Source organism: Vespula pensylvanica, chromosome 18 (assembly GCF_014466175.1).
Source record: "Vespula pensylvanica isolate Volc-1 chromosome 18, ASM1446617v1, whole genome shotgun sequence".
Classification (NCBI taxonomy): domain Eukaryota; kingdom Metazoa; phylum Arthropoda; class Insecta; order Hymenoptera; family Vespidae; genus Vespula; species Vespula pensylvanica.
In genome coordinates this window covers 1,243,379-1,260,399 of record NC_057702.1, presented here as the reverse complement: position 1 = coordinate 1,260,399, position 17,021 = coordinate 1,243,379, and the positions used below count along the sequence as shown (strand labels likewise).

Here is a 17,021-nt window from a genome sequence, read left to right as displayed (position 1 = left end):
TTTTAGGTGAATACATTCTTTTTAATCACTCTGATTGGATACCTTAATTGTTATGAAAACAGGATGATCTTCGATTAAAATTCATGTTTTACAGATTCTGATTTTTTTAAGTATAATTCCTATTCTTTTAATTGATTTTAGGTAGTCATATTTTTCTAATCATTGTAATTAAATATGTTGATCATTATAGGAAAAGATCGAGAACAGAATTATCACTATCTCTTAATAACATAGATCTTTTTAAAATATCAATTTATCAATCTTAATTTTTCGAGATACTTGAACATCGAATTAAATCGATTCCAAAGTAACACATTCCTAAAAAAAAAATATAAAATTGACTACTATAATGAAGTCTTTTTATTGGATATCTTGAATGATCATTGCAAAAAAAAGTCGAAGAAGAAGAGTGGAAACAGAAGAGAGAAACAGAAGGAAAAAGACAAAAAAGAGAGGGAGTCAGCAAGTTCGCACCCAGTATATCATCATCAAGTTGACATCGCTCTGCTAGTTTGTGCGAAGCCCTCCACTTCATGACTTCGCGTATCAATAGCCATACACAGTCTCTGCGCTTCATCCGTTTCTTCCTCCTATTTTACAACATCCTTTCAAACTTACCTACTTCCGTAATATCTTTTTTCTCTTTTCTTCCTCATATTTTATTATCATTAAATCCTTCACTTTATTCATCCTATAAAAAAAGATTACAATTAGTATTAAAATAATTTTAAATGGAAAAAGAGAGACAGAGACAGATAATTATAATATAATAACATAGATATTTATCATTATACCTCTCATTACTATTTTTTTTATTTTTTGATACCCTACACCCTCCCTTTATCATTATTATTGTTCATTTATCATTATTATATTATTGGTATATTTTATTATATGAGGAAATAAAAATCGTTTCGAAATGGAGAAGGGTGAGCTTGATCGAAGGGATTTTTGATAGGGAAGGGGGTAATGGTTCTTCAAGGGGAGGAACTTAACGATGGAAATGAGAACGCGGGAATCGACCTTGCTTTCGAACCAATCCACCACCATGCGTTGCTTGTAGTTGACTGATGCTTCATGTTCATGGTAGGGAGTAGAATCCGGATGGATTTAGGGCAGGAGGTTTAGGGATACGCTCGGAGTGAGTAGTTCCATGAGTCTATCCGGATCTACGTCTGCCTATAAGCTACCAGGAAAATGACGCTTCGTACGTGGACTTGGTATCGTCCCATTAATATCAATATTACGTATTAGTCACACGCATAAAAAAAAGATCTTAATAAGAATTTTTTTTTTAATTTAATAATTTGTATGAAATATATGCAATATGTTTCTATGGGTTTATCTCAAGACTATTGTTTTTTAAATTTGAATTTTTTACAGATGAATATTAAAAATAAAGGTAGCGGAGAAAAGTATACGGATGTCCTTACCAGTATCGGAACATTTCCGATGAAACGAAATAATGATAAAGTAGGCGAGCAAGACTAGGAAGCTGGTATATCCGGAGGGTCCACGTGACACCGATCTATCCCTGCATCCGTTCTCGGTACAGTCCATCGTATAGATTGGTAACGCTTGACACTGTATAAACATATTTCAAAGTTAGACGAAAATATTTGATATGATACATTTTTTTTTGTTTGTTTTTTTTTCTAATTTCAACAATAATTACGAGATAAAAATAAGAAAAAAGAAATGTACAAATCCTTATGTTTTTTCCAAGATTTGTTGATCTGTAACAATTGAATTTTTCAAAGTAATTGTCTTTTAATAACATTGAAATATACATATGTGAATTTTTTATTTGAGGTAATTTTCAAATTAATAAAGAAAATTTAATAGCGATAAGAATTATTTGAAATTTCATTTATAATCAATGCTAATTTTACATTTTCCGAGTAGATCCGTTTTGCTATTAATATTAGATATTAGGTAGGATGGAGGGGAGTATCCCAAATGACAAGAGGATGTGCGGGAAGTGCCGCGGGAACCACGATAGTTACCGTCCTTCTCGATAGAAATTCGAGTAAAGTAAGCTATGATATTTTTTTACTAAAATTTTTTTAATAATAGATATTTTTTATTTTAGAAAATATTCTAATTATAAAATATCATAACTATAACGCATGATTAAAAAGAGACACATTAGAAATTAATATTTATCTTGATTTTAAAATAAGTGTATATATATATAATATACACTTATAGAAAAAGTATATATATATAATACATTTATTTATTTCAACTTATCGTTTTGTAAAAAAGAGAATTCAATTGATTATAGCAATTAAATAGAAGCTTTTGCGGTCTTTTTTAAAAAGTTCGATATATATATCGATTTTTCGAAATAAACCTATCAATGAAACGATACAAGAGCGAACGATTCTGATTGGTGTATCTGAAATAATCGAGTTATCTCGATTAGTAGCTCAAAAATCCGATAGTGCAGTGTCCACTCACGTGAAGTGGACAGCGTATAATCTTACGTCACACATGTCACAGATGTTAGTAATTTTTTCTATTGTTTACTTATAATGGTAGACAAATGATGTTATTACAAATTTTACGTAGAAGTGTAATAAAAAATTGTTAATTAAATCGGTTTTTTTTAGCTTAGATACTAATAATAAAATGATTACGAAACGTTAATAATAAATTATTTTTGTTCATATTAAGATCTTCGATTCCTAAAGGTTATGTTTTCAAGCAGTTTGAGAAAAACGCCTGCAATTTCTAAGCATCATCGTTTTTACGATGAGAACAGGTGGCATGCTGGATGCCCGTGAATTTGGAAAACGTATACGTCGTTTGATAGACGTTAATTACTCTTATCGTAAACTTTTACTTTTTATTCTTATCTGCGGCGGCGTACTTCTATATTTTGGACCACAATTTGCACAATGGCTTTTTTCTACAGCCAGAGAACCAATAGAAGGTAATATTAACTCAGGCCAAATTTAAAGGCCAAATTACAAGATTGATATATAATTTTAAAGAATTATTTTTTTTATAGCATTCGAACATCATTGTATGACGGAGAGATTAGCTACTTTTTACTTTGATGCAGCAGAATATAATGTAAATATACTTCATGATCCACCTTTAGAAAAAGAACATCAATACTTGCCATATATAGGCAATGGAGTATTTGGCATACCTGTCTCACCAGAGGGTTGGATGTATATTAAACATGGCAGAGCTTTATTATTACCTATACAATGGCAACCATTAGTCTCTCATCCTTTATACGAAAATAGTTTTTATAGCGAAGCTACTGTCACTCATTTCACAACTGGAATTGTTCATAAGTATCAATGTCTCAGAGAAGGTTACCACTTGAGTTTTCAATATTATGCTCATCGAGTTTTAGATGCAATATTAGTGCAGGATGTGAAAATTGTTAATCCTACATCACTCTCTCAAGAGATACCATTGAAACCATTAACTGCTGCACATTGGGCTAATTCACGATTAGAAACAATTAAGTAAATATTAATATCAACTTGTATAAGTTTTGTCTACTCAACTTTGTTACATATAATAACTATTTATTCATCTAGGATACAAGTGGATGGTTTTAGTCACGAGTATAACTTAATATCTGGATTCATTTCTCTATCTGATTCAAATAAAGTTATTGTGATATCCATAGTTTATAAAGATCCACCGAAAATAATACAAATTAAAGCAAGAAGTACCATAAAACTTGAATTTCTTACAAGCATACAATACAGTGAACCAGTTTCATCAGAACGATATCATATTGAAAGAGATGTAACTAAAAGGAAAGCAATAGATGTAAGTATTGCTTCTAAACATTATAGACAATGTCTATTTTTTACTTGTCATTTATATAATTGAATTTATATATTTATTTTATTTAATGTAGATATTAAAAAAAGCAATAGTACAACAACAGAAAGGTTTAAAAGAAGAACATGTAAAAATGTGGCAAAGTTATTGGTCTACTGGTTTTAGAATAAGTGATTCTAAAGCTGCAGGAGCTATTAATGGTCATAAAATAAATTCTACAATGTATTTGGTGCTTTCTCAAATTCCACGAGGCCTCGTAGATGTAGAAAAAAAAATTACAACAAACGAGGGTTGCTATCATGGTCATCACACATTGTAATATATTAAAAATTTTTTTCTATATCATCTAAAAATATTGGACAATGAAGAATGTATATTTTTAGAGATGCTCCCAAATTATGGAAAGAAACTTCATCAATTGACAGTGTAAATGAGATTGTTGATGCATGGTTATTAACTTTAGAAAAACGAAGCTGTCATCATTTAATGATAGGAGGTCCTCCAGCAGTACAGCAAGCTATTGTTTTAAGCCTTGGAGGTTTAAGATTTACCAATCAACATCTGGAGTTTAATATTGATCCACAATATCTCCATCGAGATTACTTATTTAGGTATGATATCAAATATATAAAATACTATATAAAAAAAAAATCCATTCTTTTATATATTTTTTTTTTGCGTTTGCAGACGAATAAGTTATGGTAACGTAACTCATGTAAATATATCAGTAACAGTAGGAGAAGATAATCGTGCAATTTTGGGAGTAGCCTTAGACAAAAGTGACAGCGTATATTTTGGATGCGATGCAGGTTGTTTAGATGCACCGGTTTCTTTAAGTCAAACTTATACTAATTTTCCGGTAAAATTAACCAAGCCATTGACTGCTATACTTTATATAACATCTGACTATCAACACATGCAAGATTTACGAAATGCTTTACACGTTCATGCTGTAGACGATGGTATGTATTAATATATATTTATAAGATGATACGAATATGTGAAATATTATACTTCTTGTTTTTTTATAGCTCCAGCTCACGATCATCATGTAATGGCTTTACATAAGCATGGCCATCAACTTGGAGGTTTACCTACTCTTTTCTGGATTAGTATATGTTTTCTCATCATTGTTTTTCATTTGTTCCTTTGTAAATTAATACTGAATGAATATTATGGTCATCAAGATCGACAAAAAGTACGATATAATAAAGCTTAAACATTGTATATAGTTATTTTATTACCGATACTATGTGTCTATTATAATATATGTGTGTATATATATATATATATATATATATATATATATATATATATTCTGTTATTTAAAGTTATTTCTTTTTACAGAAACAAAGATGTGTTTGATACTTCAAAATAAGATTATATATGCTATTTTTATTTTTTGTTAAATTTAAAAAATAATCATTCCAAAAATTGAAGAGAAAAACCAAAAATCGGATCATAAAGGATATTTATAGAATCATTGCTATAAAAGTAGAAAATAACATGAGATCATGCCTTATTAGAATTTGTAAAAAATTTATAATACTTTTAAAAGTTCATAAATTATCCATTTTTATTTAATAGACATATATTTAATTTGCAAACGTAATGAAAAATCTTTTTTCTAAATCTATGATATTTGGAAATGTGTATATATTTATATATATACTTTTCAATGATGCACCTTTGGTATAGTAATTTATATTTCTTATTAATACATTGGCGATACTTTTCTATTATTATTATTATTATTGTTATTATTGTTATTATTGTTATTATTATTATTATTATTATTATTATTATTATTATTATTATTATTATTATATGTAAGTCTTTGGCTCATACTTTCCTGCCAAAAAACAGAAAATTTTCACATTTGCGAGTGATTTATTTTCCTGTTGTAATCAGCAAAGTATTTAATGAATGAAATATGTAAAAGATTAGAAAATCATTCTTGATGTCTATATAACTGGCTAATCAATTAGGCTTAATCATTTTTACTTGTGAAGGAACTTGATACGTCCACCAATGTATGTGAAATTCGAACATTGTTACCATTATTTTTTTCTCTTTTTTTTTTTGTCTATAATTATATTTACATATAAAAGACATGATTCTAGTGATCATACTAGCAATATTAATTATTAATAAGTATACATAATGTTTAATTGTGTATCACATTAATTATAACTCTTAATTATGCTCTCCAATATATTCTTTTACTTTTACTTTTTAATTTATATCGTATATCGTTTATATTATTTAGAATATGTAAAATCGTTTTTTTATTTAGCAAAGATTCTGTCTGCAATCTTTTATTTATTTATGTTTTATGTATTTAGACTATGTAGGATTTGATTTTTTTTCTTCCACCATTTGATTTTCACTCTATTAAACACGAATCTTTTAATAACACTAATGACTAAGTGCAATTTGAAACGAATTATGCACCGGAAATGCACAATGTAATTTCGTCATGAATGCAAATAATAATAATAATATATATATATGTATATACACATCAAGAATGTGCATCTACAAAATTTAAACGAATACATATATTCCTTTTGATTTTTGGCCATCATTTTCTTCACATTTAATTTTTGCATCCTATTTTTCTAACTTATATATATATATATACGTACATATACAAAATGTATTAACAAATAATTTATTAAATTTTTACGTTCTTACCTAATATACGTATATATTTCGACTAGGTCGAAGATTAATCTGCTTCTGATTAAACAGCTAACGATTGTTTGGCACAATAAATATTAAATTTCGTTCGTACAAACGAAAATTATAGATCGTAAACAATACTTGTTTTGATCTTCAGTGTTGCCACGTGATCTCGTTCTTACTCTATTACGCGCGAATTATGAATGTATATATTATAATGGCACAATTGTTAGTAGTAAATTTCGTGTACTTTTTTGTTTATTATATATGTGTATATATATAATTATCAATGAAATTTGATCATTTTCAAATAGGAATATTATTTTTGAAACTGTCTCTTGTAAAGAAAAATGTTTAATATAGCCGAGATAATTTGTCAATAGGAAGAATAGTTGTTTGTTCACAACTACGAATCATTATAAATCCATATATTTTCCTCCTATTTCCTTTTTTGCTTCTTTCTTCTTTTTTTGATTCGTATTAAAATGTTTTGTACGAAAAGTAACATAACTCTTCGCTACTATAATTATCAACAATTAATATCTCATTTACTATAATATATAACTATACTCTAATATTTACATGAATTATTTAAAAAATTTTTCTTCTACTGTTAATTAAATTTTATTATCGCCGGCAGTCATGTGTGTGTGTGTGTGTGTGTGTGTGTGTGTGTGTGTTTGTGTGTGTACACGAGTCGGTGATTATGAAAGTGGTCTAAATTATTTGAGATATTAAAAAATATACTTTTTGACACCTTATTTTTAAAATATGAAAATTACATAAGAGATTTCTTTTTTTTTTCTTTCTAAGAATAAACATACTTATTTTTTCTGTTCGTCTCATTATAGAAAAAAAAATTTTTGTAATGATTCAAACCAAAATTTCAAAAAAATCTCAAAACGAAAAATATATATATAACAGATTACTTTCTAAATCACCGGCTAATATATATCGATTATATATATAATATATAATCAATGGATTTTCAAGAGATTATACATTATTGTTAATCTGCAAAAATTGCATTTAAGTGATGTAACTACGTTGCTTACTTTACATCACGAATATATGGTGTTTTACATTTACACATGCAGTACTCTATTATAACACATGTTCATTTTCGTTGCAGTTACGAAGTTCAATATGATCTTCTACTATTTTTTTTCTTCTTCCTTTGTTTCTAATTGAAATCTATCGTCCATTATATTTCTTTTGGCACGTCGAAACATTGACGTTTTTAATTTTGTTTGTTTTCCATTTATTTTTTTATAAAATAATCATCTCCTTATTACCAATATTGTTTATATAATAATATTCTATAGAATGCAAATATTTTTTTGTAAAGAAAGCTATCAATGATTTGGTATTATATACAATGTACATATATATAATATATACTATGCCAATTCAATTTTTTCATAAACAAAATTATGTTATATAATAATTTATCTAATATTTCTTTTGTTCTAATATAAAGATTCTATTAAATAGTATCATACAAAAAAACAGCAGTGCTTTTCGAGACAGACGATGCAATAAAAATATGAAATACAGGCGATTCAGGAAGAAATATTTTAAAATCGATGTTCGTGAAAATATTTAAGAGCCTTATATTTGACGCTTATAGTCCTATAGTTAAATCCATTTTCTTTTTTTTTTCGATATGCAATAGTATTTCTGCAAAAAAAAAATCAATATTGAAAGAAACATGGAAAATCGAATTTTTCTTTATACCTATTAATTTCTCTTACTACGAATATAGACACGATCATCAATAATATTTATAGAATTAAAAACTATCGTTATCATCATTATTCATAGTGTTTCTTCTCTTACCTAGCAATTCTTATCGTGCTGCAAGTGGGAATTTGCTTCTAACTCTGTACAATATCGTCTTAATTATCGGACGTGATAATTAATTATAATTGCGTTTAACGCGATTGAAAAATCAATTGTATATCATATATCATATATTTTACAGAAACATTTCGCCCTATAAATGGATGATAAAAACGAATAATTAGGATCAAAATTGTTCTCATAAAAACGAACCAAGTATCGTTAATCCGTTTTCTGAAGTATATTCGAAGATGTCAACGAGAGAAATGACTATGAAAAATATCATTTATGAATGAACGATTAGGTCATTACATATGCGTACGAATACATATGTTTGATTAGAACCTTAAAACATTTGCGAAATTTCTTGAAAAGTGTTTTTGGACGATTTTATAGTCATACTTACCGATTGAAATAGTAAAAAGATTTCTTTATACTACTTTATCTCGAGAGTACGAAGTTGCACTCGAGTATAGATCATAATTGAATAATTCGACGAAATGAAGAAACGATTGACGTCGACCACTATGATGAAAAATCGGAGAATGTTGGAGATGCACTATAGATACGTCCAATATGTTCCTCGTTCAAACGATCGTTCAATTTCGTAGAGACATCTATCTTTTCAGAGATGCTGTTGATCGGCGTAGTTACCTAAACGAAAAGAAATTGTGAACGCATTTAAAGAATCATTTATGACTTTTTCTTAACGTCAGAATAAATGATAGATAGATTTCGAACCTGTTCAAGGTCATAGTCCTCGTCAGGACTCGGCACATCTGGCAACTCTGATAATTCGCTAACGATCGAGAGTTTCTCTGTATTTCTTACGATTTCTTCATCGACATACACCTCCACCTCAGTCTCATGCATCTTCGGACGATGCTCTGGACAAGGAGGGAGGTGTATGAGAGCGACCTAGCTAACTGATGTCTCTTCGACTGACGGGCTTGCTAGTGCTTGAGTTTCACCTAATTGCAAATCGGATAAGTTGAATAAAAAATTCTCCGATTGTTAGGTCTGTAATAAGAATTTTTTTTCCATTACCATTTGGATGCTTTTGCTCACTTCGAGATGCTCGTGATGGGGGAGGGCTGCTACGTGATCCTGAGGTCATGCTCTGCATCGTTTGACTCCTCGCACCCGAAAATCGCATCATGAATGTTGGTCTATTACTACTATGAACACCTCCTGGCTGTATTAAAATTTATATTTAATAATTCATTTAATAATTAATAAGGTCAAATTTTATTTCTATATACTCTGGTGCGTATCGTATTATTATAAATAAATTATTTTTAACATTTATATTAATTTTTACTTGATTTTTTAGAATTATTTTGTACTCACGTTAGGACCAGGTCGTACATTTTTGTAAGGTTGAAATAATACAAGATAAACCTTTGGTGTGAACAGACAGCCAAGAGCAACGGACGCAGAGATGTTGATACACATACACATGCTTGCTATTTGGACCTATTTGGAATAAACTTCTGTAAATCTTCCTGTAAATGATTTTCTTTGAATGATCAACTTGCTAGATACCTTGTAGTCATTCTTCGAACCAAAGTAAATCGGTACAAAGGCAAGCCAGACTATACAGGTAGAATACATGGTAAAACCAATGTACTTAGCTTCGTTGAAGTTCTCTGGTATTTTCCTTGTTTTAAATGCGTACAAAGTACACATCAGTATGAGGAACATGTTATATACAAGAGACATCATCAAAGAGAACGTTGAGACACGACATGTTAATACAGCTGAGAGTGGATACGGATGGATCTCTGTAGTGTCAGGTGGTTCGATAATCAGCCAAACGATGGCACCGATCAGTTGGACTGCAGTGATCCCTACAAAAACGGGAGTTACGTAATTCAGGATCAAGCTCGAACGGCACGAACGGCCAACGTGTGACTACCCCATCAATTTGATTTAATTTTATAACGATGGAAGATCTGTCGATAAAATGTATCTTTGTCAAATTTGTTTGTTTGCTCGAGCAATTGCGAATCGTCCAGTGCAACTTCCCGACTTACATTTAATTTGATTTGATTTTGTTTTTAGTTTGTAATCCAATTTTATTCACAGATCAATCGTTAATTCGGATAGCACGTACTCACCGATAGCAATAACAACTTGACTCTTTGGTGACGTGTATGAAGGTCTTTTGATACTTTTCGTACCTTGATTAAATATACGTGAAATACGATTAGTCTTGGTGAGTATTGCACTGTAACAAATACTCAAGCAAAGGCCTAGACCAATACGAAGATACGTGCAATTCCATGTTGTTGGTTTGCTCAGTATAATGAAGCTCATCCCGTAACAAGATAAAATCCCAACGAGTAGAACGTAACATAGTTCTCGACCAGAAGCCATGATCACTGGGGTACGATTGAATCTAAAAGAAAAGTATTTTAAGTAAGCTAAAACCTGATCATATTTACGATCATTATACTTTGATTGTCGGCTTCTTTTTCAAGTATTCGTTAAGAGTAGAAAAGGTGTAATTACTAGGACGATTCGATCGATTTCTAATTACTACCCAGTACACTATGTTCAAATAACATCGATACATTTTCTTCTTTTTTTTTTAATCCATGTCATCGATTAATCACTTGAATTGAATCAATTAAATCTCAGCACATGTTGATTTTTTATCCCTTTGTTTTTGCAACGAAAACGAAGAAAAGAAGAAAACACTTTATATTTTTTTAACACGAACTCCTTATCTACTCTTCTGTTCAATTAAACAAAGCTATTTTTTTACGAAGTATTACGTGACCTACCGAATGAATACAAACGTTGTGAAAAGGGTACTGAGAATGCCAATGGAAGCGAAAACTAGTGGTACCAATGCCCAAGGACTCGTCCATGATATAACTTCGGCTGTTAGTTTGATGCAACTTGTTTTCGTTTCGTCAGGAGCGTATCCAGGTCCGCAACTGCTGCAAGTGTCGTTGAACACATAAGCATCTTCTCGACAAGCTACACATCTCCAACAACATGCCTCCTGTAAATAGAAAAATCAAGCTAAAAATTAATTTCTTTCTGTTATATCTAATATCTTCGTTTATTCATAGATATTAAACCTACCTAACTAAATCAATGTTCTGTATCTATAAACGTATCTACAAATGTTATTTGCCTTTTAAACAATAGAAAAGGAAATAATAATTTTATAAATATTATAAAAATATTATAAAAAATACTATATATCATTATTGTATATAACTATTATTATTTCCTTTTACAATATAGCATAATATCAATTAATATATTGACAACTTTTTTCAATACCGATAGACAAGATTTTCTTTTCATTTTCAAGGATAACTATCATATGCCAGAATCGTTATTAACAGAAGATAATTTTATGATAACGTCGATCAATCAAAATTTAATTAACAGTACTTAAGTAATCATGAGGAAACGAGAGATATCCACAGGTGGCAACGATCACACAAAGTTGTTTTCTCTTCTTCTTTCTTTTTTAAAATACCTTCACATTAGAAACACCACGATGACGAAAACTACGAGGTTAATTAGCAACGTGCTATTGAGAGAAAAAAGAGAAAAAACGAGAGAGAGAAAGAGAGAGTGAGAAGGAAAGAGAGACTGCTTCAGAATAACGACTCGTTTGCATTCCTTCCAGGCTTCGTGTTTTTTCCAGAGTTTACGTGCTCAAGCATCATATCACCACTTTTAAATGAGCCTAAAGGCACAAGTTTAAAGATACGAAAAAACTCTTAAAAATTCTTTTTTATCTTTCTCTCTTATTATCTTTCTCTTTTTCCCTTGTGTATGTTTCTAATGGATCATTTCCTACCTGGAAATTTCTAACGTGACCTAAAGGACAATTATCACTACAGGAACTTCTTGGTATATGAAGTTCACCAGCTCCTGTTGCCCATCTAGTCATATTGATCTCAAAAAACAATCTAAAAATTAAAAAAAAGAAAAATATTACAATTAATTTATCCTCCAAATTCAATTGTTAAAAACCCTTCAAAAAAGAAAAAGAATTTACTCTTCTTTCCAAGTGCCAATCAAAGTGTAATCAAAACGATTTTCTTCGTTACGTTGATATTGATAAATATTATAAAACCCGTAGGCATCGCCATTGGTATTGAATTTAATTTCTGTACCTTGACGACCTGTAAAAAAAAAATATATATATGTTCTTGTCAGTATAATATATGCAAACAATTTTCCTATTAATATTATAATATAACAATATAATAATATTCAATTGGAAAGAGACTATTAGAGACTCTTTATGTCGACCCTTACCAAAGAAGGTAACGTTTCGGATATACTGTAGAAGTTGTTGCCCATCGGGTGCAGGCTTTAAAGCTTCGCAAACATAATGCATTCCAGTAAATTCATTTACGCATTCTTCCTCTATTACGTTGTGAACTCCATGAGCCATTGCATATACAGCATCAACTATGTGAATAATAATAAAGAACAATAATAACAATAATAATAACAATAACAATAACAACAATAATAATAATAATAATAATAATAATAAAATATTATTATATGTATTCAATCGATATATTGTTCCCGAACGTGACACAAAGAGGGAAGTTTCTCATCTGTAATACCTCTTAAAAAAAAAAAAGGAAAAAGAAAGACTTCTTCATTTGACGAAAAAGAAAAAGAAAAAGAACCTAACAAAAAATCAGGTCAGGATTTTTAGCGAGTAGTAATCTAAAGTCTCAAGAATTCGTCGGGTTAAGGGCTGTGCTCCAGGCTATTTTAAAAGAGACAAAGGAGGCACGATTGTCTGATGAAAAAAAAAAAAAAGAAAAAAAGAAAAAATGGAACGATGTGTTACCTTTGTTTCAAGATAATCGTCTCTTTCATTTACAAAATTGTAATTACCTACTTATTGTATACTTTATATATTATTATATATTATTACAAATATTCCATTAGCAATTTTTACGAGTTAATGAAATTATTTTACCAACAAAAGGTACTAGTCCTTCTTGTTCGTAATCCTTAAGTTCTTCAGTACCAGTACATCGCGTCATTTCGGTCGAAGCATTTTGACTGAAAGTGCATTTATGGTGTTGCGACCAAAACTCCCGGAACCATATGTTCCTACAATTTACTATTTTTCCGGGTAATGATTTGTGTGGTACATTATTTTCACTTTGTCCTTGACATTCATTAGCCATTCTTGGTCGAAGATTAAGATAGTAATCGTCAAAACCTTTAAAAGATATAACAAACGTAACAATAAAATATATGTACATTTCATTAATAGTAATAATAAAAAAAAAATGGATAAAAGAACATCAGACCTCAAAAAATTTTGTGCGATTTGAATTGTATGTCAATAGTATTATAAACGCTACTTAGACATTGTCTAGTAAGATTGAACGATAAGATTACCTTGAAGAGCAGTTCTATAGGGTAGTATAGTGATAGCACCCTCCGCAGCAAATTCTTGATCTCTCACCGGATAAACTTTAGCGCCCCAAGAGTCACTACCAACCCACATGAAGTGACCCGTACGATTGGCTCTCACTGTAGCTTGAAGAAGTTTTCTGAAACATAACAAACGAGAAGGATGATATCGTCGATAAAATAAGCTTCAATTTCGTCAATTCTTTCGTTACAATTCATCCTTCTTCTTCTTCTTTTTATTTTTCTTCCTAAAAAGTTAGATTAATTCAAGAAAACTGAATACACAGAGATACTGATGAGTTAATCTATCAGGAAGGATATAGTGGAATATATCCAGAAAGCCAAAGAGAGTGAGTTAACAGCTATTAGTGTTGGGAAGCTTTGGAAAACGTTTCCATGGAAACTCTAAGCTTATTCTCAACATACATATGTACATGTGTGGTACGTGGTATGGCCATCTATGATACTTTAGTCATTATAGTCTTCAGTTTAGTTCCTCGAATATGAACACAGTGACACCCCCATCCCCTGACCAACTTAATATAATTAGTAGTATATCAATACTGATAAAATTATACTTTGATAATAGCTAAAGTGAGAGAATATGTTTATTCGCTTCAGATTTTAATCAAAATTGAATGATAACTTGATAAATTTCTAACAGATACTCTTCTCTTCGAACGATCTATAAATATCTCATAGATATCGTTGTTATTTTCTTATTTGTGGAAAGGAATGGGGAGAAGGAGGATGAGAGTAGGAACTGAAAGAAATCAAAATAAGATCTATCAGAGCAATACAAGTCGGATAAGAAGAACGAGTTTAAAACCTATATCGTCGGACTTATCAAGCATGGCCCATCAAAATCGAATTCAAGAAGTAATGGCTTTTCTTCGACGTATGTTTACGTCAGAAAACAAGATTGAGAAGAACTCTCTCAATGATTTCCTTTTTAAGAATTGATACGGACTAGAAGTATATAATAACTATCACCATTATTGGGTAATATCAACTGGGATATCGAAAGAAACAAGTTTTTTTTTTTTTTTTTTTTTTTAATTTAACACCCACATAGTATCTATACTAAAGTAAATTCTAAAGTCAAGTTATGTATACCTACGTCTCGAAGAATTACGTTTCAAAGCAAGCATAACAGCAGAGTTTCTAACAAGTTAGAATCGAATAATTCAATCACACTGCTTTCACGTCCAATACGATTTGAAACTATCAAAATGAGGGTAGAGGGAGAGAGGGAATAGAGGGGATGGAGAGAGGTGGAGCTAACAAATGAGATCAATTTCAACCACATATCGACGTTCTCGAGGAAACAAGAACGTGTTTCACGGTTTACTGATAATATTGAGTTAACAATCTGACACTTTGACTAATAAACCCAATAACTAGAATTTTCGAAGAATGTAAATTAAAAAGACTAGATTGAAAAAATATTTGGATATTTTTAATAAAATATATGTATATATAGATATACATATTATGCGTGTACGCGTGTACATGTTCTCCTTTGATAATGTGTACCACTTTGCGAATACGTATTTTAACCTTATGAACGAGATGCGTGGGAGTATGAGGATGCTTGCTAGCTAATTGGATCTCAACACAGTATGGAAGACAAATTGAGGTCCGTCGGTTTATTTATTACGCTGGAATCGATCTTCTTCTTCTGACAGTGTCTCTCTCTCTCTCTTTCTCTCTTTCTCTATCTGCATCTATCAAATTTCTCTAGCTCGATGTTTCATTGATTAATAAGTTCTAATAAATAATTTATTTATATACATGTGCTCTCATTTACATATTATATTACCATGTATATACATGTCTAATAATACTCTAATATTCTATTATTAACATTGACCACGATGTATATTATTCCTTCTTTTTTTTTAATTCATATTCATATAAATAACATTTTCTACTCTCTTTCTCTCTTTCTCATCGCAGTAAAAAAAAAAAGAAAAAATACACCTGCTTCTATGAAAAAAGGCACTAGTAGATACATTTTAAAAATACTGGTTGTATTTTAGTCAATAGAGTTCTTTGCTAGATAATCCTTTGAACGAGAAGGAAAGCCAGTCTTGAAACGCTTTCGAAAAAGGGGATGACGATACTAAGGAGACGGTATATCAGGACGTGTTTGGGCAATCGATTTGGAGGACGATATTGGGGTCACTGGATTACTATCCGAGCAAAGGGGAATAAGTACCCTCTTCTCTTTCTCCTTCTCTCTACCTCCCATTGTTTTCTTCGTGACGAAGAACGAGAGATTCAAGTTAAGAGCGAAGAAAGGGCGTGTGTACACTCGAACATCGATCCTCTTCTTCTTTCTCTTTTACTACTACAATATTATTACTACTATTATTATTATTATCCTTTTGTTTGTTCTTTTAGTATATCTAAAAAACAGATCACAGTTTGAACACTGTTGACTCTTGAATGAGATTCCAAAGAAAACCTATAGTCGAATCGATGTCAACTTTGAGTAAGGAAACTTTTTTACAAATGCAGCTATCGAATCTTTCAAAAATAAAAAAAAAAGAAAAAGAAAAAGATAAATGAATTCTATAGATTTATTTTTTTACACAATGAAACTTTAAATTGTTCAGAATTATTTTTTACAAACAATCATTTTTTTTCTATAGATTGATCGCATCATTATTAACTATACATACATGTACAATATAAGCCTTTCGAGACTTTTTAGATTGTAAAATTATTTTTTCAGATTACAAAATTACAAACCTAGAATTTTTTAACTATATATTTACATACATACAATTAACATTGCAATTAATTAGACATCTCTCATTAGAATGATCAAAGATCGAAAATTCTTCCAAAATCAAACGAAAAGTCTCGTTGAAAAGAAAAATAGAAACATTAATAAACAGAGAAAAACTTCGTTAATCGCGTAGGAAAACATTTCTTTTTTATTTCATTTGTTTTTTATCTCACAGATGAAATTATTCGTAAAAGTTGAAGAACAAGGAAAAGGATGCGACCGGTAGAGAGTACTCCGTCCTTTGTAATGCAAAGCTCTTGCATTTGTTCGGAAGGGAATATATATTGTACGCGTAAGAGAGAGCACGGCATGTATAAATAAAGAGAGATTTTTCCTAGAGAAAAAGAAAAAAAAGGGAAGGAAGGAAGGAAGGAAGGGAAGAAGGAACGAAAGGAAAACAGGGATAGAGATAAAGAAGGTGACGGGTCGAAGATATCCGTGTCGATACGAAGCCTTT

The 17,021-nt window shown here is 30.3% G+C and overlaps 2 protein-coding genes across 5 annotated transcripts in view; one reads left to right on the top strand and one right to left on the bottom strand.

The window, feature by feature from the left end:
• Positions 1-1,933: 1,933 nt before the first annotated feature.
• On the top strand, positions 1,934-5,424 carry LOC122635619 (uncharacterized protein KIAA2013 homolog). 3 transcript variants are annotated; one of them, XM_043826007.1, is made up of 8 exons: positions 1,934-2,034; positions 2,697-2,938; positions 3,017-3,488; positions 3,564-3,801; positions 3,893-4,131; positions 4,200-4,427; positions 4,504-4,778; positions 4,848-5,043. In XM_043826007.1, the coding sequence occupies exons 2-8, from the start codon at positions 2,758-2,760 to the stop codon at positions 5,033-5,035; spliced, it is 1,821 nt and encodes a 606-aa protein (XP_043681942.1). In that variant the 5' UTR covers positions 1,934-2,034; positions 2,697-2,757; the 3' UTR covers positions 5,036-5,043. The 3 variants fall into 3 exon arrangements, with proteins under 3 accessions (XP_043681942.1, XP_043681943.1, XP_043681941.1); XM_043826008.1 differs by lacking the exon at positions 1,934-2,034 and adding an exon at positions 5,164-5,424 and having other exon boundaries at positions 2,514-2,938; positions 4,848-5,014; XM_043826006.1 differs by lacking the exon at positions 1,934-2,034 and having other exon boundaries at positions 2,514-2,938.
• A 2,535-nt stretch (positions 5,425-7,959) lies between these two features.
• The window catches only part of LOC122635617 (metabotropic glutamate receptor 8-like), a 37,467-nt gene continuing 28,405 nt past the window's right edge, over positions 7,960-17,021 (bottom strand). The window contains exons 7-18 of one of the 2 annotated variants that reach the window (XM_043826001.1): positions 13,753-13,907; positions 13,322-13,570; positions 12,637-12,792; positions 12,374-12,500; positions 12,173-12,284; positions 11,133-11,356; positions 10,464-10,744; positions 9,889-10,193; positions 9,694-9,819; positions 9,391-9,538; positions 9,085-9,314; positions 7,960-8,997 (exon numbers count right to left, since the gene is read on the bottom strand). In XM_043826001.1, coding sequence (XP_043681936.1) covers positions 9,262-9,314; positions 9,391-9,538; positions 9,694-9,819; positions 9,889-10,193; positions 10,464-10,744; positions 11,133-11,356; positions 12,173-12,284; positions 12,374-12,500; positions 12,637-12,792; positions 13,322-13,570; positions 13,753-13,907 — 1,936 coding nt within the window. In that variant the 3' untranslated portion in view covers positions 7,960-8,997; positions 9,085-9,261. The remainder of the gene's footprint in view (positions 8,998-9,084; positions 9,315-9,390; positions 9,539-9,693; positions 9,820-9,888; positions 10,194-10,463; positions 10,745-11,132; positions 11,357-12,172; positions 12,285-12,373; positions 12,501-12,636; positions 12,793-13,321; positions 13,571-13,752; positions 13,908-17,021) is intronic. The other variant, XM_043826002.1, reaches the window with a different exon arrangement.